The sequence below is a fragment of the Phoenix dactylifera genome, chromosome 1 (genome assembly GCF_051530095.1).
Source record: "Phoenix dactylifera cultivar Ajwa chromosome 1, Ajwa_hap1_PhDact_Kaust_v1.1, whole genome shotgun sequence".
NCBI lineage: Eukaryota > Viridiplantae > Streptophyta > Magnoliopsida > Arecales > Arecaceae > Phoenix > Phoenix dactylifera.
The window spans coordinates 64,054,955-64,076,566 of record NC_143190.1 but is presented as its reverse complement, the minus strand read 5'-3'; the positions used below and the strand labels follow the sequence as shown (position 1 = coordinate 64,076,566).

The window sequence follows — 21,612 nt, the reverse complement described above, 5'->3', positions numbered from 1 at the left end:
TAAATTGTTACATCCTACACCAACCTTTTCTTTGTCCTTGCAGTTATACAATTAGGTATATCCATGCACCACCTGCTAGCTCTGCTAGTCATGAGATTTTTCCTTCTCTAGTTTTTAAGAATTTTTATCTGGGAACTTGGTTTCTCTACAATTAAACATATTAGTGATCTGCTAGTGCTTATTGTGAAATTGTGAGTAGAATAATGAGAAAGAACTGTGACCACGAAGGTTTAGTTTGTGCTGTCGCACCACCTGATGACCTGAAAATACACAATAAATTCATCAATAATTCTCTTCATCTGTAGCAGTCATCTAGGGTCAGGAGAAGTTATTAAGCAAAGTTTATTTATTTATTTATTTATTTATTTATTTTTTTGTGAAACAAAGGAAATGTCTATAAACTTACAATCACATCTATTTCTGGATGTATCTCACTAAAAAGAGGACCAAAGCTGGAGGAATCAGTTAATAATGATATGCTTGGTGATTCCATGGATCCAATGAAATGTATAATCTAAATTAATACCTTGGGAGCATTACTAGTGTCTGTCTTAAGCCCCCAAAAGAAAAAGTGTGATCATGTTTTGCAGACAACCAACTGTAAGATAAACAACTAATCTATGGTGTTGTGTGGTTATTTATGTAGCATGTAATTGAAGCCAATGAATTAGAACAAGGACAATGGTTACATTTGGAAGGAAACTTTAGAGGATTAGGGTCAAATGAGTACCAACACGGAAGTTAAAGGGATTTTTATGTCATATGCAAATGGAAAGTGATGCAATAACCAAGAAATATCCACTATAAATTATCTTAGGACTTCATTTGGTTCGTAGGAAAGTGTGGTCAATCGAGAAGATAAAAAAATGCCTCATATTTGGTTGGAGTTTTCGAAGAAGAGAAATAGAAAAGTAGCTTTTTCATGGAAATAAGTTTTCCAAATTTTATGGAAAAGAAAAACTTATGTGGGACATGGAAAAGCTACTTTTTCATAAGATGAAAAATGTTGTAGATTTTTTTTCAAAAATGCCCTTAAACCATCATGATGTTCTTAATAGCTATTTTTAATGGTTAATGTTAAACTATTAAAAATTACCACAATATAAAGTAGTTGTGGTAATTTTAATACCATAATATATTAATAACTATCTAAATTATTACAATATAAAGAAATTGTCTAACTATTAACTAAAAGCTCAACCCAATAAATTTTTTTAATAGCTATTTTTATTTTTTTTAAAAAATTTAAGATATTTTTAGATTACAAAATATTTAAATATAGCTATCAAAAATTTATTATGAATTGTGGTAATTTTAATAGTTAGACAAGTATCCAAATATATTATTAATTGTTAATTTTAATGGTTAAAAATATTTAGAAATAGCTATTAAAAATATATTCTGTTCTTTTTGGTGTTGATTCTTCAAAACCTTTAGACCTTGGGGTTCCAAGCATCTGATTCTAAAAATGATGCATATGATGTTTTTTCTTGTAGTCCCTTTATTAAAGGCATAACAGGTATTTTACACAGCTTTTTCAGTAAGTCATTCTAAAGAGTGTTTTCTATGTCACTTTTCTATGGTCAATCAAACATGTGAAAACCATTTGCCTAGGTATATGATACCTAGGCATCAGTTTTCTATGAAAAATATTTCTGCAAACTAAACGAGCCCGGATATTTAAATTTGATTATATCATATAATAGAATGGGAATATAGAGGAGTGTTGCAAAGATGAAAAAATTGGTAGTGGTTGTGCATTCTATATGGATAAAGCTAAACTGAGAACATTAAAGGAGGATGACTACAGAGTCTCATCTACTATACTTCGCTATAAAATTGAATAAAATAATTATACAAGCTCAAGAATAATCAATGGTACCATCCATGATCCACATCCCTACTCAAGAATGACTCGCAACAACTCTACATAATTGTAGTGTTGTCTATCTCTTGGAGTATTTAATTCTTCATCAATATCAAATAGTTTTTCAAATACATGGGTATCTTCCACTTAATGATGTCATTAGGGGCCAGGAAATTTGTTGACACCCAATTATTGTTACACAAGTTTCTCTGAATGGACCAATCACCCTTTGGGCTGTTGGTGAAAATTAAAATTTCTTCACAAAAAACAGAGTTTATTTCTCACCTTTCAAGGCATCAAAAAGGATTGATGGATGCCTTGTACAGCACTGTCCATTATTAACAACTAAATAAACAAGCAAACTACATTGAAAAGAATGCTTTCAATCATTAATCAGTAATGGGAATTGGGTTCTTTTCTGTTTTCTTGCATAAATCATGTTTCATCTCACTTTTTGTTAAAGAGTGCTGCGTATAGGATCTGATTCCATGTATCTGGAAGGCCAGCAAGGCACCAGTGGCTGCAGTCCATGCCTGGATGATCTCCACTGTATTTAGATGGATGCGCATCTTTCCTGAGCTGCGAGAGTAAGGTTATGTCTAGCAGATAGACTGGTTTTGATATGGTACTTAGGACGTTCTTAACTATGCCTTGTCCTGGAACTGGACCTCCTGAGTATGTTGATCCGCTGACTGGCTGTGTCTGTTTAGAACAATCCCCTGCAGTAGGCTCACCCCAATCCGATCCTCTGGTTTCCACAAAATTTACATGAAAATGGAATAGTGTTAGAGAAATTTAATCCACAAATGTCTGAATATTACATCAGCTTCAGGAAAGAAAGAATTTAGTGTGTATGATAGCATCATTTTTTTTCCTTTTCCAGTAATGTCTTTGTCTTGGCTGTATCAAAAGGAAAAAAAAAGAAGAAGAAAAGGAAAGAAATGAGAATGTTCTTCATTTTTGACTGATGTCAGGATGAGCAGTTTTTATGACTGTGTATAATGGGAGCAAGAGAAAGAGAAATGAGACTGGAGGATGTTGAACATTGTTAAGAATCCTGAAGGGAATAATGTGGCATCCTTGCGAAATATAATGTTCAATAGGGGAGATCTTAAAGATCGATGTTGGGTCACATGGTTAATAATTTGAAATAAATCTGACATTAACCAACAGGGCCACAAGAATGACAGCGCATATGATAAATTTTCACATCACGTAGTACAGGAGTAGAGAAATTGTCAAAAAGAATGCGGAATAATGTATTATGCTCAGATAATCATCTATGTAAAATTATGGGAAAGGTATATGGTTGTTTACCATGCTCACTAAGAAATACTCAGACATGATACAACTCTCTAAGAAATATGGGCCGTTATACCAATTTAGACTTATGGAGCTCACCTTTGAAACTTGATGGAAGTTAGGATGGTGGCTACATTATATTATTTATGACACAGGCCGGGAAACAAGTAAAAATAACACTATATGGAATTTAATGCTGTTTATAGCTCATTACTCAAAGTTGTATTTTTATTTATGCAATTGATGAACTTCTAGCTAAGGAACATGGATGGAGATGGAATTCAATAGCTTGCAGAAAGCAATTTGGAATTGATGGGATAGACCTAAAAAAAATGTTATCTAATATTTGTTTGTTATGCTAGCAAGAATGTTCCAGTTAGGAGTGGGTTCCTATAAGTGGAGATGACAGATTGTTGATGCTTATATACTCTATTTGTAAGTGGAGAATAATGTTAGTATTGAACTATGAACCTTTTTTTCTGGATGATGAGAGGCCTAAATACTGTCTGAAACCAAAAGAATATATATATACTTGTTTGATTGACCAATGCCAATTTCGTTATTATAGTGAGAAAAAATTGGCTTTGAGTGTTTCCATGGGACAATTAGCTTTGTGTGACATTGATGTACTTGTCCCAGATGATACCATGGTTTTCATTCAGTGTATGTTACCTGTGGATGCAGTTTTAATGGATCAGTGGAAATTAATGCTAATGTTGTAGTATGAGGGATTGTTTTAAGGAAAATGTCCTGAAAATTCTTTATGGCTAAGGCACGTCATTTCGGTACCAGGCTTCATTTCGGTGCTATCTTATCACTGTATCGATACGTCCGGTATGGAGGCTGGTTCGATATATCGAATGTCGGTACGTCTTTTATACTATGTACCGGTACCGAACCAATACGGTGTGATATGGTATGACATATCGAATGTCGGTACGTCTTTTATACTATGTACCGGTACCGAACCAATACGGTGTGATATGGTATGACATATCATAGTTATGGCAAAATGAAAATGAATCTTTAGCCAATAAAAGATGGGCTACAATAGCTTAAAGCGAATGCTAAACCATATTTCTGGCATATTACAAGGCTCAAAATGTCTGGGTAGTCGCTAGTTACATTCTGGGTATAGGAAGAAATGCAAAGGAGTTGGATCAATGTGAAACAGCGTATTACAAATCAAATAGGTCAGTAGTGATTGCTTGGGTTACAAAATGGTAAGATCAAGAGGAAAATCAATTGAGATAATATACCCAACTGTGGGACCATGGATAAGAGGACATCAGAATCTAGGCTAATGACAGAGGATCTGAAAGGCATACATTGTCACCCCATTGGTGCTTAACCAGCAAAGTAGACTCCAAAAAACTGACAATTGGCATGCGGATGCTTGTTAGATATATCTGCAAGCAGGAGAATACATTGTACGACTAGCATGTGATATTGCTCTCATGTCGAAAACTTACAGCAGCTTGCCACACAAAGGCTAAAAGAGAAAAAAAGTATAGGTACGACAGACATAACATACAGGCATAACATCTATAGTTGGATTTTTTTTTTTTTGCTAGGGCGGGTGGATCATACCTGGCGAAGATTAGGGCAATTTGGCAAAGAAAAAATTACTCCAATAAAAGATAGAATTATTGCTCTTATTATTGTTTCCGGCAAAACAGCACAGCTCTTATTTAGAAGGTCATGGTCGCAAAATTCTTACCGGTAATGGGTTGGGGAGATTCCTTGAAAGAAGACTTTGGTCGCCGCTGGGTTGATGTTGTAGTTGATCCATTTGGCCCATGTGGTCAACCCCTTGGAGAAGGCCTGCAACCTATCCATGTCCTTGAGTACCTGGCCTCCATCCTGAACATAGTCCCATCTGCACCATGGAAAGCAATACTGCTGGATGATGAAGGAAAGCTGAAAAAAAGAAAAATGGAACACTGATCTTTCTAATAAAACTAGGAAACTTGAGCAAGGAAAGCTCTCACACGGTTGGCTTTTGCCTGTGTGAGTCCACCAATGCCATGTGTTGAAGATTAAGACATCGTAGCCGAGCCACTCTTTGCCGCCCTCGATGGAGTCGAGCTTGAGGACACGCCCCCTTGGTCCGCTGATAATGTCGACCAGGTACGTCGAGCGGTAGAACAACACCGACACTCCATAGTCCTGCCAATAGTAATCACATTAGATGCAAACGGCCATTTTTTTGTTTGCATTCGTGTGTTTGTTTGGATTTAGGACAGGGTGCAGATCTCAGATCTCTCTCCCCACTGATTGAGCAGGGCATGGAGGCCATACGCTGTGGGAGACCACCGCTGCTATGGAGTACGAACCTTCCCCGTGATAGTTTGCAGCTAGCTTTGGCCCTTTCTTCCTTGTGGTTGTGCACGGATAAGACCTCACATGAAGTCATTTGTTTTTAGGTTCCATTTTAGGGGTCACAAGAAGGCTCTATGGTGATACCTCCCATCACTCCGTGACCGCCATTCGATTGGCCTACTACATGAAGCTTGCCTATATGACTGTGTTTTCTTCTCTTTTTGTTTAAAAAAAAAGAGGCACATTGACCGAGAAAGGTTAAAGGTGGACGAGCCTTTTTATGACAGTGAAAACGTGAGGGTACTTGAGAAAGGAGAGAGAAAAAGAGGAGAGGGGGACGAGGGAAACAGAGTTACCGAGCTTGGGTTTCTCTCTTGCTTTGGGCTTTGTTCAGAAGCGGGCCAGAGAAATTGGGCCTTTTCGAGCGCAGCCTTGTCTGAGTACGAAAGAAGAGCCGCTTTCCCAGCTTTCCCTGCACTGTTCCGAGGATAGGACTATGGCTGGCGGTTTATTTATTATATTCTTTATCTGCTTAAATTTCATGCTGAAGGAATCTTTCTAATCTTTTCACAACAAAAAAAGGTAGCTTTCTTTCAGGATAAAATAGGGGAGATCATCATATGATGAAGTGTTAGCCACTCATTGTGTACTTCACCCTCTACTTTGGTAGGGCTCGCTATTGATGTGGCTTTTGCAATGCCAATGTTTGGAGTCTATTTTTGTATTTTGGGGTTTCTGGCCAGAACAAGCTATCGGATGGGATATGACGATTATATGAGAAAGAAATAGGGCAAAGGGGAACATCAGATTAAAACCCCAAACAAGGGCAATACGATGTTAATATTTACTCCACAGAAAGAGAGAGAGAGAGAGAGATGAATTGAGATTGGAAGGTGGATGTAAATTGTCCAGGTGCCAAGTGCTCGCTCTGATGGTATTTTTGGAGGCGCCCAATCATCGGGCAGACACTGATTTGAATTGGAAAAATGCTCGTTCGGACACGTAACGCAGTATTGTGATGCCCTCCTGGCACGCAGATGCATGCCATATTGGAAAACGTAGCCGAAGTCACATGTGGAGAGTTAGAACCTTGGAAAATAAGAGAGAGAGGGAAATTTAAGCAGTCCGCCTTGGTACCTTTTCCCAAGCAATTCGGCTAACATATGTTATGATTGTAAAGATACGGAGTGTTATTTTTGTGCTCGTCTCCAAAAGTGTTAAACTAGGTATTCCCCTTGCATACGAACATGCTCAACATCATTGACAGGGCCTCAAATGAAACAAAAGTCTTATTTTCTTCAAAAAATCAGGACTATAAGTATAAGATGAATTTTATCATTTGAAAAAAAGGAAAACTAAAATCATAAGAGGCTGCTTTACAGTGCTTGGCTTTTGGTTCTATTTTGATAGGCCCTAGGCTCGACCAAGGAGGAAAGAATAAGTAATGATGACAATGAATATAAATACAAATTTTATAAAAAAAGGGCTCTTTTGTCTCTCATGATTGATGATACAGCCCTACATAAACAAATTCACACATCCATGTGTAGTAGAGGTGACATTGGAGATTCTCCAATAGCTAGGCTCCACAAGCCTGTTAAATTTAACTATCTAAAAACCTAATTCATTAAGTAAATGAACTAATCTCTAGTTGAAAATATAATAGGAGATAAGATGAGGGAGCATCTGTCTATTAGCTAAGTTGGTTGGTGCTCCGCTCTTCATTGCATTGGAAGGGTCCCGGTTCAGGGTGGCCACAAATAATCAATCATATATTACTTCAAAAATAAAATAGAGAGATAAAGATAGATAGATAGATAGATAGATAGATAGATAGATAGATAGATAGATAGATAGAGAGAGAGAGAGAGAGAGAGAGAGAGAGAGAGAGAGAGAGAGAGAGAGAGATGTGGGAATGGCACCTCAAATGTGAGAGTCCAGGGAGTCTTAGACCTGGTGAAGGTGGTCCGGGCGTAGGGCACCGACGCATGGAGCATGCAAGCAAGCGACTCCCACTGATTCTGGCTTATGGAGTCGCCCACAAACATAATCTTCTTTCCCCTCCATCGCTCCAAGAAATCCTTCCCATTAAACCTTCACAAAAAAATTCCATTGATTCTTCAAAACAAATACACTTCTCTCTGTGCAAACAAAAGCTTATAGGTTGTAAGGATAGATAGTTAGCAACCTTGGGAGGTCGCAGGCATTGGGCATCCACCTGTACTTGAGGTAGAGCTTGTCGGGCCGGCCATGCTTCTGGCAGTCGAACTCGGGCTCGACGAACGGGCAGCTCGATGAGTCATAGAGAGGATATGTATCATCATAGACCCAGCTCCCTTGGAAGAAGTCACAGCTAATCCTCTTGCTTTGATCCCTCCGGCCCGCCGTCCCGTTGTTGTGCTGCTTGTTTTTATTCGCATGGTGAAACCTCTCTGTTGTAATCCCATGCAAGGACGCAACAAGAAGCGCCAAACAAGCACAAAGAAGCCCAAAACTCAGATGGGTTTTGGACCCCATAGTGAGAGGGAGGAAGGGGATGGGATAAGAGGATGACAAGCACAGAGAAAAGAGAAGAGAGAGAGAAGGGGGGGCGGCTGGGCTGCGCAGTGTTGGGGAGGAGGCCTAAGGATTTAATATATAAAGGTCTATTTGCAGGATGATACGGTAAATTTACTACGTTATGGTAGATTTAGCGGGCTTAGTGCCTACGAGAAGGTTACTGTTTTTGTCCAGTTTTTTTCATTCCATACAAGCTGGTTGGTAATTTAAATGGAACTACTCTCGGATGGATTTGGTTAACGCTTGGGGGGTCTTTTCCCTTTCTGGTGGTGGCTAAAAGCAAAGAGAGTGGGGTCCTTGAGAGCTATGCGAGGGGGGCCCGTTTACTTTTTTTTTTTTTACTGACATTATCGGGGCCAGTCGGTCGAAGTTGTTCCGGTGGTGACCGAGGCTGGGGTGGTATTGTCGGTTGGCCACACGTTGATGCGAGCTGGTGGTTCAATTTTGGACTTGTTTTATATATATATATATATATATATATATATTTTGGACTTGTTGGTTGTCCTAAAGTGATTCTCTTTTTAATTTGATATTCTATTTACAAAGTTAGAAAGAATTTGATCGCAAAAACATTTCAATGTGATAATTTGTAAATTATAAAAAAAATATTATTTTGTTTTGCAAATTCTTTAAGAAATAGTTTTTCTAAACTTCACTTTTTTTAATGAAGATCGGATAGCTTTGCCTCTCTCTTCATAAAAAAAGAAATAATTTGTAAATTGTAAAACTAATTAATGAACTTTTTTTTTGGGGGTAAAAAATTAGTGATCATATCTATTGGAGTTTATTCCCTTCAAATATATAGTCACTTATTGTTGCATACCTTTATTATCATTGTGATGACAATTAACGTTTAAATTTTTTGAATGTTATATTAAAAGCATTACCAACTATAATACATGCTCCATTATTTGTTTTCTTTTTTTTTTCATGGTGGTGCTTCTTTCTTTTGAGAAATGAAAGTGGTGCTCCTAACAGTACTAGCTACCAAAAAAATTAGACCATCTCCTCCCGTGACAGTGGGGCCAAGAACCAACCTCGCATCACGGGCGTTTATCTACAGGAATTTTATATCCTCAGCGACGGCACTACGTGGGAGGAATCAGGGGCAAGGGGAGAGGGATAACGCAAGGTGGGGTTGGTTTGACTTCTTTAGAGTGAGAAGAGAAGCATGGGATCGATAAGGCTCGCTCGTGTTATTATATTACTTCCGCTGCTTTCTTTCCTTCACCAAAATAACAAAATCCTCACTCGAAGCAAAGCCTATTGGTGCTTGGTGAGCTGCCCACAATAGAATTTCTTCTTTAATTTTGTCTGCTTTCTTTCTACTTAACCTGCACTAATCTCCATTTAAAGCTTAACTTGTCCTAGGTGGCCCATTGCGAACCTGTTCCGTTAGTTTTGCCACCTACCTAATGATGATTAGATGCTGCAAATAGACGGGTGGTACCCAAGATATTTAAAAGTATGTATCTATCGCTGATGGAAACCATCACTGCGGAATCTCTTAGCAAACAAGAGATGTTTTTCTACGGAGTCAGTGAAGGTTGTCGCGTGCTTTGGTCTTTTAACAGGATTTCTGAAGGCGTCATTCACATGCTTTGTATCTACTCATTTGTCGCTTGCTTTTGTGCTTCGGATGGGGGAGGTTGCAGCAGACGATCAAATCAAGATTTGTGGGGAGAAGAAACGGATTTTATATGGTCAACATCTGCTGTTGATTGCCATGAAAGAGTAATGGCACGCAATTCTTGTTTCTTTTTAATTGAAAGGCAGCCAAAACCACCTAAATTTATTGAGAATGAGGAAGGGAAAACGGCGTTTGCGAACTATTATAATTCACATAATATTAGGAATTTAGGATAGAAAGAGCTGGAGTGGAAACCAAGTTTAGCTGTCCCTGCGCACACAAAATATAACGAGAACTGCAGCAGAAAAAGACAGAAAGGCCTGTCTTTCTGAGAAAATATAATGGTGGCAAAAAAATCCACTGATAGTGTAGCTGGAAGAATCCTTGATTTTCGTCGCTGTCAGACCAGGCCGTAGATATCTTTGGAATTTGGGCTTGTCATTCCATTCTACAGGGAAATCAGTGTGGTCAGGTCTATGCCTTTGGACTGGGCCCTAGCATCGTTTTTAACCGGTCATAGAAAATCCGTATTTTAACTGCGAATTTTCTTTTAACATATGAGATTTTGTCGTAAAAGACATTAAGTATATGATGCATGCTGCTTCGTATGTGACAAAGAAGATATGACGTATGTTCTAGGGTATATCATGTATGCCAATCACGCAGGAGTTACTTCGTAGGATCTCAACTTGTCTCTAGTTGCTCTCGAAATTTTTGTACCCTAATTCATTTGAATATATTTACACTCGTTAGGTATAATTTACCTGTCTTGCTAAACAATATATATATATAGGTGGAGGAAATAGGTGTAACTCAAAGGAACCTAGTATGCACGAAGAGGATGTCTTACTATCATTGGAGTTATCCACGGGAAGGCATCCTGCTGAGTAAGAAATAGCTTTGGAATGATGGATTTAAAGCTTCTTCCTTTTTGCTAGGAAAATTCTGGAAAGAGGAAGTAAGACATCGTGTCACGTAGCCGCCATTTATGGCATTGGAAACCTTTGGCTCAGCCTTTAAGAAACACACACACAAAAAAAACCTTTGACTCCTTTTTCTAAGACTCTAAGTTCACTAAAGTACATTTGGAAGAAACTTTCAAAATTAGATACACAGAATGGATATCTGGAAACCTGTCCGTTTCTTAAATGTCTGTTGTTCCTTCTCTGCTCTAACCATTTATTTCAAACTAGGTTGTAGTTCAGCGGTCGAAAAGGGTTCTACAATTTAGTTCCTCCTCTCTTGTATCTTTTGGTTACTTCTAACTTGACAGATTGTACTCATGTAAGAGCAATTTGAATGCCATTTTTTACCAAATTTTTTTTTTTACAATGGAATCTCAGGAGATGTTTCTTCAAATATGTAAGGCAAAAAATGTTTACATTGATTTTTTGAACTGAAAGCATGGTGGCATCACAATTACTATTATCAAAAACATTGCAATCTATCTTTACAGATAACACTGATTATAGTGAAGATGGAATAAAGTAACATCATTTACCAATTTATTTTGTTCAATCTACCTGATCCAATGCTTTTCATAATAATTTTTAAATACGCTTCCCTAGAATGTTTTAGTGTTTTCTTCGCTCTTTATGGGTCGGGCAAATATACAGCTCATCAAGACCCAATTCTAGAACCTTTGATTAATGGGTCTTGCTCATTAAGACAATTGAACAACTCACAACATTTTTATCAATTTTATTGTATTATCTAGCTAATTGAATACTTTTTTGTAATTCTTTTTTTTAAAAGATGCTTTCTTAGAATGCCTTTTAGTGTTTTCTTCCCCTTTGGCTAAATATGCCACCTAAGACTCGGCTCTCTAAGACAATTGCCCAACTAAGAGTTTTTACAATTTGCAACTATTTCACGCATATAAAGATGAGGTTAATTTCCGCTTTCGATGCATCATGCCAAGGTTAACCAATCTGGCTGTTTGCACACCACCACAACAAAAGCCCTAGCTGCTTCCCCTTAAAAATTCACCTTAGTTCTATCTTACTATCCTTTTTTTATTTCAAGGAGAAATTTTCGTTTGGTTCACCAAGCTTGATTGGGACAATGCCTTACGGTCACATGGCACGGGACCGCAGAACTCCGGCTACAATCCAAGCTATAATGCTGCAAAATTCCATATGAGTGGGCAGTGATCTGATGGAGCACCGAATTTTCTTCGTACTGTTTGATAGCCACTTGCCTTCCCATTTATGGGTCTCGTGCGTGGTGGCCAAATGCGAACCAACTGGTGGTATTGTCGCGCATGGCACGAGTGGTGCTGCGTCCACTAATAGCTAATTTCAGTTGGAGGGTCCAGATCATGATGACAGCCACCGCCGAGGGAAAAGGGGAAAGAAGCAATTAGTTAGCCTTGGACTCTCTGCTCGAGCGGCAGTTGGAGGCAAACCGGGCCATGCAGCGAGGCTTTATCGGACGTTGAGATCCCCTTGGCCGCACGCTTCGATTGCTTGCGATAGAAATTGACGGGAAAGGGAGAGGCTACCGACGCTGATGGCAACATTGCGATTATCACAAGATTTTTTTTTTTTTTTTGATTATTAGAGAATCCAAAGGATTGTTTGGTATTCTACGTTGATTTGAGATACAACCATCTTGTTTATCAAAACAGAGAATTAATGTTTTCTTTTGATTCCTTTATCAGAAGTTGCATATATAAGCTTACATGCCAAGCAACATGATTTGATTTGTTTTTAAGTGAGATTTCCTGTTCATGGAAGTGATCATCAAAAGTGAATTTGATATGCTGATGAGGAACATGGAAATGCATATATTGTTGTTTCTGATGGGAACGAGTCGCCATCCTACGGTTACTAAACAATTTGGTTGTGACCTGCTTTGCTTGTTCTCGAAGTCCGAATCACAAGCTTTACCTCACAAACCCGAGTGTCTTCCTATAGCATTAGCAGATAACAAAATTAAAACTATACCGTCCCTTTTCAAGGGAGAACAAATAAGCTGCTAGATTCCCTTGGCAATATATTCGCTTACCAAAGAAGCAACTTTTGTGACTTCCTTTTCATGGTTTGTTCTCTTTTATTTGCGAAACATTACGATGGCCATGTTTATTGAGTGATTAGAAAGAAATAGCTCTTTATCGATAAAAAAAGAATATATAAAAATATATATAACTAGCTTACAACTTACGAAAAATTTATAAGATATCATAGCTGATGGGTCAAGCCACTCTTTTTTTTTTCTCAGGGCCCTAGCTGATGCTGGGTCTCAACATGTGATCCAAATTAGGCCTAGCCCGGACCTAGGGCCAGGCTAAAGACTCGATTGGGCCTGGGCTAGGATTTGCGTACTAGTTACGAAGTAAATTTAGGGTTTGCACAATGTTATCCAGGGGCGGGCTGGCCAGTCTTATCAAGTGGACCTTTCTGGGTCCAAACCTTGCCTTGGCCTATGCCACGCATTGAACTAGGACTAAGCCTATCCTTTCAGGTAAAATGAAAGGCATACTTTTCAACTGAAAAAAATGGACCTTGCCCACGTCCTATCAGTATCAACTACTCCAGTCTATAATTACTTAATTCATTAAGTTAGAAGTAGGCTGCAAATTAGATCTAACCAATCTTTTTTAAAATGTACTTAATCTAAAGACAGAAGGAGCACTACAGTCTACAGCAAAAAGGGGCTTTGGCGACGCTTTATATGATCTTTACCGACGCTTATAAGCATCGGTATTTTTCTTTCCGACGCTTTTAAAAGCGTCGCCAAAGCGTCGCTTAAGTTAAAGTGGAGAACTAAATTGCCGATGCTTTTCAAAAGCATCGACAAATATGGAAAGCTTTGCCGACGCTTTAAAGTGTTGTTAGAATTATTTTTTTTAAAAAAAAAAACCTAATTAATTTTTTTGGAAAAAAATCTGCAGATAGTGATTAACAAGAAATTCGTTCTCCATTACAACAACATGATTCTGCTTCTTCTAATAGCACAGGAATAACAACACAGGAACAACAACATAGAAACAACAACAAATGCTCAATTTATTGATTTTTTTTACGAATTACAATAGAAAATCTATTACAATAGGAATAGAAAGCATAATTACAAATTACAGTAGAAATGCAAACCCAGCTGCCAGCGAAAAGGCCTTCATCTTCATCTTCTTCCTTTTCGAATATCTAAAAACCCAGCTGCCAGCAAAAAGGGCAAGAAGAAAAACCCGGCGACCAACCTTCTCTACACTGATACAAGAAAAAAAACCCCCCAAATTCTCGAGTCATTCTAGATCGGAAGCCTCTGGAATTGAAATCACTTGCTAGATCCATGCAAACAGGTAACAATTCGATCGAACACGAAATAGATCTAACAAACATCGAAATCCAAATAGAAAAAAAAGAAGAAACTGCAGGTAGAGATGAAAGAAAGAAGATAACTCACTCGACAATTCCTCGACTTGCTTCGGAGTGAGCTTGGCGGAGAACCTGCTGGCAGCATGTGTGTAGTGGTAGATCACCGCATCCTTCGCCTTCTTCTCACTGAGGATCACGACAAAAACACAAAAAAGATCTCGACACTGCGAATCCAAAACCCTAACCCTAGAAATCGAAAGAGGGAGAAGGGCACGGATCGAAACCTGCTGACGACTGCGGCGAGAGTCCGAATGTGGAAGGCCTTAGCCTCCTCCTCCGGCACCTCGCCGGAGGCCTGGTCAGGGATCTTCATGGGTTCCTCCGCCATTAAAACCGAGACCAAAAGAAAGAAGATGAAGATCGGAACCAAGAAGACGACATGGATCAATGGAGCGCCCTTCTGGATGGCGCAGAGTCATCCCCATCAAGGGAGGAAGGGCATGAAGGGGAAGAGGGCGCTGGGATGATGGCGGCTAGGTGAAGGGGTTAGGGCTTGTTCTCCACGCGCACCAAGAAAGAGAGGGGGTTGGGTTCGGAGAGAAAAAAGGCAGGTTTGGTCTATTAGGCCTCCGACGATGCTTTAAAGCGTCGTCTTTGGGGGAGATTAGCGGATCATTAGGCCTTCGACGATGCTTTATAAAGCGTAGTTTTGGGAAAAGAAGACTCGGGAGATAATTAGGCCTCCGACGATGCTTTTAAGCATCGTAGAATTGTGACGACGCTTATAAATGTCGTTTAATCTGAATTTCTCCCGACGCTATCAAAATGCGTCGGCAAATTTTGGCACGGTGCCCAAATTACTGAAGCTTCTTTCAAGTGTCGACGGGAAAGTGTTGGGAAAACTCACTTTAGTTGTAGTGGAGCCACATTTCTAGGGACATTCCTAGTGGCATTTCTTTTAAAAAATGACGAGCAATGTAGGAGCCACTTTGGAAATGGCAAACCTAATTTGTTAGATCTATGCTCTTAACTGATATGTAATTTATAATAAGATTGTCAACGGATCAAATCAGAATTTAACATTTCATACACAAAAAGCAAAAAAAAAAAAATAATTTCTTTTTGTATTTTATCCAAGCAAACCCACTTCATTAAGAGATCATAATGTGAATAATCAATCCAAACCTCAATAAGCAAACCAAAATACCAGATATAACTATGCTATAAAGTTTAATTCTAGATTTGTATAGATATACAAGATCATATCATGAATTACTTAAATTAAATATGAGCACAATTTTATGCTTCAAATTTACATAGTAGAAATGCCAGCATGATTGAAATTAAGATTGATCCATAAACACAAGCCGATCCTAATAGCCAATATCATGTAGAAATAGGAGAAAGTTTTCGAATTCAGGTAGTTTGGTAAGAAGCCAGCATCGCAATGCCACAGAGCCCTTCAGACGCATCAACATCTCATTCCATCCTTATGTATCCACTCACACCCCATGACTTAACTCATAAGTTCTTCACCAGCCGATACTTAAGTCCCATCGACAATCTTTTTGTAGCTAACATTAGTAACACCATGGTCCAATTCATTTCCACAGTCACCATTGAATACACGACTTTTATAGAATTGAAAGTCCAAGTCGCCGGCATTGATAGCAACTGAGACTGGCCAGCTGGCCACAGCCTTCAAGCGGGCTGACTCGCTATTTGCAGGGATATCTTCAAAGCCACTAATTGTCGCTGCGCTAGTGGATGCCTTGTTGGTGTTGCAAGTGCCATCTAGTGCCTAGCAAAGATGGTTACTCTCAGTTGTTAAACCTCTATTATCAAAGATGGTTATCCTTTAGAATCTTCGATATATATATTATATATATACTTAGGGACTGTTATTTTGTACCTGCTGCTAGCAGAAATTTGATTTCTGCATATTGTCAAGTATAGAAAATTTTGAATTCAATTTCAATAAAGACTATTGTTCTATTTATTTGAGAAATAAAATGGTTGCACGTCGTTTTATGATTGACAGTCTCTATCACTTACATTTGGATGTATCTGTGAATGTATCTAAGCAACCAGTGAGTACCATAGGATCCAAAAGATCTAGAGATGAGATAAATCAAAAGTATTTATGGCACCTCAGGCTTGGTTATATAAAAGGCAGAATAAACAAATTGGAGAAATATGGGCTTCCGAGTCATATCCGATTTGTGAATCCTGCCTTCAAGAAAAGATGGTCAAATTATCCTTTGTAGGACATGGAGAGAGGTCCACTAAAATACTTACCCAGTACACACTGATGTGTGTGGCCCATGCTGAGATACGCCCTGCGCGATGCGACGATCGCAGCAGAATACCACACGGGGCGTCGTTCATCGTATGAACGTGCCAAGAATCGTAGAGTTCAAAATTTTTTCTGGATCCAAATCCAGAAGATCCTTGAACTCAAGAGGGAGGGAGATTAGGATCTGAAGGAGGTTGATTAACATTCATGTAAATAGAAACAAATTCAGAGATAACGATTTGAAGATTCCATCTTCAAACCTTGTGCAGTTTTATGAACACCGCAACTTGATGATCTATTCTAGGTTCTTGTTTGAGCCGCACAATTATCCGGTCTCTACAGGTATCCACACGAGGATCTAATCATCTAAGAATAGGGTCTTACCAGAGTGCTAGCTCCTTGCAAAAGCCATCCATGACTATCAAATAGATTGGAAGATAAAAATCTGTAGCATACCTCTTTGAAGAAGAACCCTTTCTACTTCAATCTTGCTCGTGATGGAGGAAGAGAAGGATGATGTTTTTACCGTGGAACTTCCTTGCCTTGCTGCCATGGAGGAAGAGGATGAAGACCCCTCTTGCTGTCATGGATAAAGAGGAAGAAGTGGGGCTCAAGGCATGAGGAAGAACTCCTTCCTTGCCGCGTAGACTCTCTTCCTTTAGATCTCCTTCTTCAATTTCCAACGCCTTGGAAGAAGAGGAAGAAGGGCTTCCTTGCTGCCATGAGACAAGAGGAGGATGGCTCCCCTTGCTACCGTGAAGAAGGAAGAAAGAGATGGAGAGAGGAGGCGTGGAGAAGAGATGAATTGCTTCAATTCTTGCTTGCATACTTAGGGCTCTCACACGCCTCCTATTTATAGATGAGGTTTCTAGGGTTTTCCAATTCCTAATCACATTAGGACTTGATTAATCTCCAATTTCTAATCACATTAGAACTTGATTAATTCCCAATTCCTAATCACATTAGGATTCAGGCTAACTCCTAATCACATTAGGAGAATTAATTGGGAGCATGCATCCAACGACGCCATGTGGACTTTAAAGTCCGCATAGTATGAACACGACTTAAGTCATATTCATCCTATGACGACATGTGAACTTTAAAATCTGCAAAAATTCTGGTTTAATCAAATTGACCCAATCATGAATCCAAATCAATTTAGGTCGAACCCAATTTAATTTGGCTCATTTAAACAGCCCAATTGCAATCCAATTGCAATCAATTCCACTTAATTTTTCTTCCATTAACTCACTAACACTTAGTGGGTTAATTCAATCACCAATCATATTGATGATTGATTTCTATTGTGATTCCAAATCATAATTATAATAGTCTGACTAATTAAATCTTCTCTGTGTGTGATCCCGCAGTTTCTATTCTGACTGGTAGTGAGACATATTGAGATCTCCATCTCAATATCACTGAAACTCCTTTTAGTAAACTGAAATAATTTTAGTTCTTCTCTTAGGGTTCACTGATCACTAAGTGAATGCTTTTGAGTCTCACAATCCACTAGTGACACCTAACAGTATGCGGTGGCAACCCAGCAGAATGGAATATCTGAACCTCTTGGTGCAGTTAGCGTATGATATAGTCCTCTATTATGGATCCGGACAGGACGGAGATTATGGATAATTCGTCAAACCCCTTCGTCCGTTATATATATAATTTATTCGACTTCCAGTTCGAGTTATGAAAAACTCATTTTTCAAAATACCTGATCAGAAATTTGTCGAACTCAGTCTCATAAATCACATAGGATCACTCCTAATCTATCAAGGTTGATAGATCCCATCTAAATACAATCCTATTCCAAAATGAACCTACTGCAGCCAATCCGCACCACAAGGATCTAAATGGCTAGGGCCCAAGTTCACATGCTCGTCAAACTACAGTAACCTCACAGTGAATAGCTGAAGCATCGTAGGTCAAAGGACCAGTCATACAACTGCAGTATAAGTAGTCACTGATGAGTGGATAGACATTCATGTGATTACTTTCTTTGGTCACGCTCAGTACCTTATTCTCTAACAAGCACTTGCATAATCACTCCAGTGTCTCTACACTGTGGACTCGAGACTCGTCCATCTGACTAAGTGATGTGTGCACTAATCTCAGCAGGTCGATCACCATCCTTCGTGATGGATCCATCGATCAGGAGCATTTAAAAATTAATCCCTAATGACACATGCCTCAAATTCTCAACTCCTTGAGAATATGTGTCATCATCTATTAATTTCTTGGATAATTCATGGACACATACAAACATGAATGAAAAATAAATTGTCCAATCTTATTTATTAATAAGAGTCAAATTACAAATTTATGCCCTATATTACAAATATGCGTCAACCACATTGGCTTTTAGGATATATTTCTAACAATCTCCCACTTGCATTAAAGCCAATCAAACATGTGTCTTAGTCTCATCTTCTCAAGATGAACTTTTAACTTTCGCTGACTTAGCTGTTTAGTGAATGGGTCCGCTACGTTGTCAGTGGAGTCTACTCTCTGCACCTCTACATACTTCTTTTCGAGGTAGTCACTAATTAGATGGAATCGCCGTTCTATGTGCTTGGACTTCTGGTGAGACCTTGGCTCCTTAGCCAGTGCTATAGTGCCGTTATTGTCGCAGAAAAGGATTATAGCATCTGATGACATGACACGTAGCTCCTCGACAAACTTCTTGTACCAGAATGCTTCCTTTGCAGCATCCGATGTGGTAATGTACTCTGCTTCCATGGTAGAATCTGCAATAATCGGTTGTTTGGAACTCTTTCAACTTACTGATCCTCCATTGCATAAGAATACATATCCTGAGATAGACTTTCTATCATCAAAATCAGTCATAAAGTCTGAATCGGTGTATCCTTCTACCTTTAACTCAGACCCTCCTCCAAAGACGAAAAATATATTCTTAGTCCTTCTCAAGTACTTAAGAATATTTTTCACAGCTATCCAGTGCTCCTTTTCTGGATTTGACTGATATCTGCTCGTGACACTCACAGCATGTGCTATATCAGGTTGAGTACATAACATGGCATACATGAGGCTCCCTATTGCCGAAGCATAAGGAATCCTGCTCATGTGCTGAATCTCTTCAGATGTTTTGGGGCACATCTTCTTGGAGAGATTTATCCCATGCCTTAGTGATGACAATCCCCTTTTAGAGTTTTCCATGCTGAACCTCTTCAGCACTTCCTCTATGTACAATTTCTGTGAAAGGCTTAGCATCCTTTTAGATCTATCTCTATAAACCTTAATCCCCAAAATATAGGATGCTTCTCCTAGGTCTTTCATGGAAAACTTCTTAGACACCCATAACTTGATCGATGTGAGCATGGGAATATCATTCCCAATCAGGAGTATACAATACGAGAAATGCTATAGCCCTTCCACTGATCTTCTTGTACACATATGGTTCTTCTTCATTCTTGATGAAATCAAACGATTTGATTACATTGTTGAAACGAGTATTCCAACTTCGAGATACTTGCTTCAGTCCATAAATGGATCTTTATAGCTTGCAGATCTTGTGATCACTATCACTAGAAGTGAAACCCAGAGGCTGCTCCATATAGATATGTTCCTCAAGAAATCCATTAAGAAATGCAGTTTTCACATCTATCTGCTATATCTCATAATCATGATAAGCTGCAATAGTAAGCAATGTTCGAATGGACTTTAGCATGGCTACCGGTGAAAAGGTATCCTGATAGTCAATGTCTTCGCGCTGACTATAACCTTTTGCCACTAAGCTTGCTTTATAGGTCTCTACCTTGCCATCCAAACCTAATTTTCTTTTGTAGATCCATTTACACCCAATAGGTACAATACCTTCAGGTGGATCTACTAAGGTCCATACTTGGTTGGAATGTATGGAGTCTATCTCTGACTTCATTGCATCCATCCATTTCTCGGAGTCGATGTCTAGCATCGCTTCGTTGTAGGTCTTGGGATCATCAGTATGTTCCCTTTCTCCCATGGGGAACTCTTCCTCTACTTCATCTGTAAGTATACCTAAGTATCTTTCAGGAGGATGGAAGATCCTACTGGATCTATGAAGTGGACGAGGTTCTTCATGTATTGGCTCAATGTGAATAGGTTCACTAGGCTCAATTGCTCGTTGCTCTTCAGAGACTTGCTCTTCAAGCTTAATTTTCCTCCCACTGCCTCTATCAAGGATAAACTGTTTTTCTAAGAAGATGCCATGTTAGCTCACAAACACTTTGTGATCCTCTGGGATGTAAAAATTATATCCTAACGACTCTTTACGATATACAATGAAACGAGCACCAATTGTCATAGCCTCTAACTTGTCTGCCTGTTGTCGCTTGACTTGGGCCGGACATCCCCAAATCTTGAGATAACTAAAACTTGGTTTTTTTACCATACCATATCTCATATGGTGTGGTAGGAATGGACTTAGAGGAAACTCTATTCAATATATAGATAGCTGTAAATAGGGTATCTCCCCACAAGAATAAGGGTAAGTCAGTGAAGCTCATCATGGGCCTGACCATATCCAATAGGATCCGATTTCTCCTTTCGGATACTCCGTTAAGTTGAGGTGTATCAGGAAGTGTCCATTGTGAAACTATACCATTTTATTTGAGATAATCGTGAAACTTTCCACTAAGATATTTACCTCCTCGATCTGATCGAAGAATCTTAATGAGTTTTTCTGTCTGTTTTTCTACTTCAAATCTGAATTCTTTGAACCTTTCAAATACTTCAGATTTATATCTCATAAGATAGACATAATCATACCGTAAATAATCGTCAGTAAAAGTAATAAATTAGAAAAATTGATCCCTAACCTGCACATCGAATGGGCCACACACATCAGTGTGTACTAGGGCAAGTATCTTAGTGGACCTCTCCCCGTGTCCTACAAAGGGTAATTTGGCTATCTTTACTTGAAGGCAGGACTCACAAGTCGGATATGACCCAGAAGTCAATGAACTCAAAAGTTCATGTTTCTTCAATTTGTTAATTCTTTCTTCTCCTATATGGCCAAGCCTGAGGTGCCATAAATACTTTTGATTAATCTCATCTCTAGATATTTTTGATCCTATGGTACTCACTATATGCTCAGATATGTTCACAGATACATCCATATGTAAGTGATAGAGACCGTCAATCATAAAACCACATCCAAACAGTTTATTTCGCAAATAAATGAAAACATAGTCTTTATTGAAATTGAATTCAAAATGCTCCTGTGCTAGACAAGATACAGAAATCAAATTTCTACTAGCACTAGGAACAAAATAACAATCTCTGAGTATCAAACTAAATCCTGACGGTAATCGCA

General features: G+C 38.7%; 1 protein-coding gene across 2 annotated transcripts; it reads right to left on the bottom strand.

Moving 5' to 3' along the window:
- Positions 1–1,911: 1,911 nt before the first annotated feature.
- On the bottom strand, positions 1,912–8,222 carry LOC103723147 (protein trichome birefringence-like 38). Of its 2 annotated transcripts, XM_039116801.2 has the most exons (5): positions 7,680–8,222; positions 7,414–7,585; positions 5,163–5,338; positions 4,890–5,048; positions 1,912–2,615 (listed from the first exon to the last, which is right to left on the bottom strand). In XM_039116801.2, exons 1-5 carry the CDS (start codon positions 8,006–8,008, stop codon positions 2,315–2,317), a joined length of 1,137 nt encoding a protein of 378 aa, XP_038972729.2. In that variant the 5' UTR covers positions 8,009–8,222; the 3' UTR covers positions 1,912–2,314. The 2 variants fall into 2 exon arrangements, with proteins under 2 accessions (XP_038972729.2, XP_088565580.1); XM_088709454.2 differs by having other exon boundaries at positions 4,890–5,338; positions 7,680–8,109.
- Positions 8,223–21,612: the final 13,390 nt, after the last annotated feature.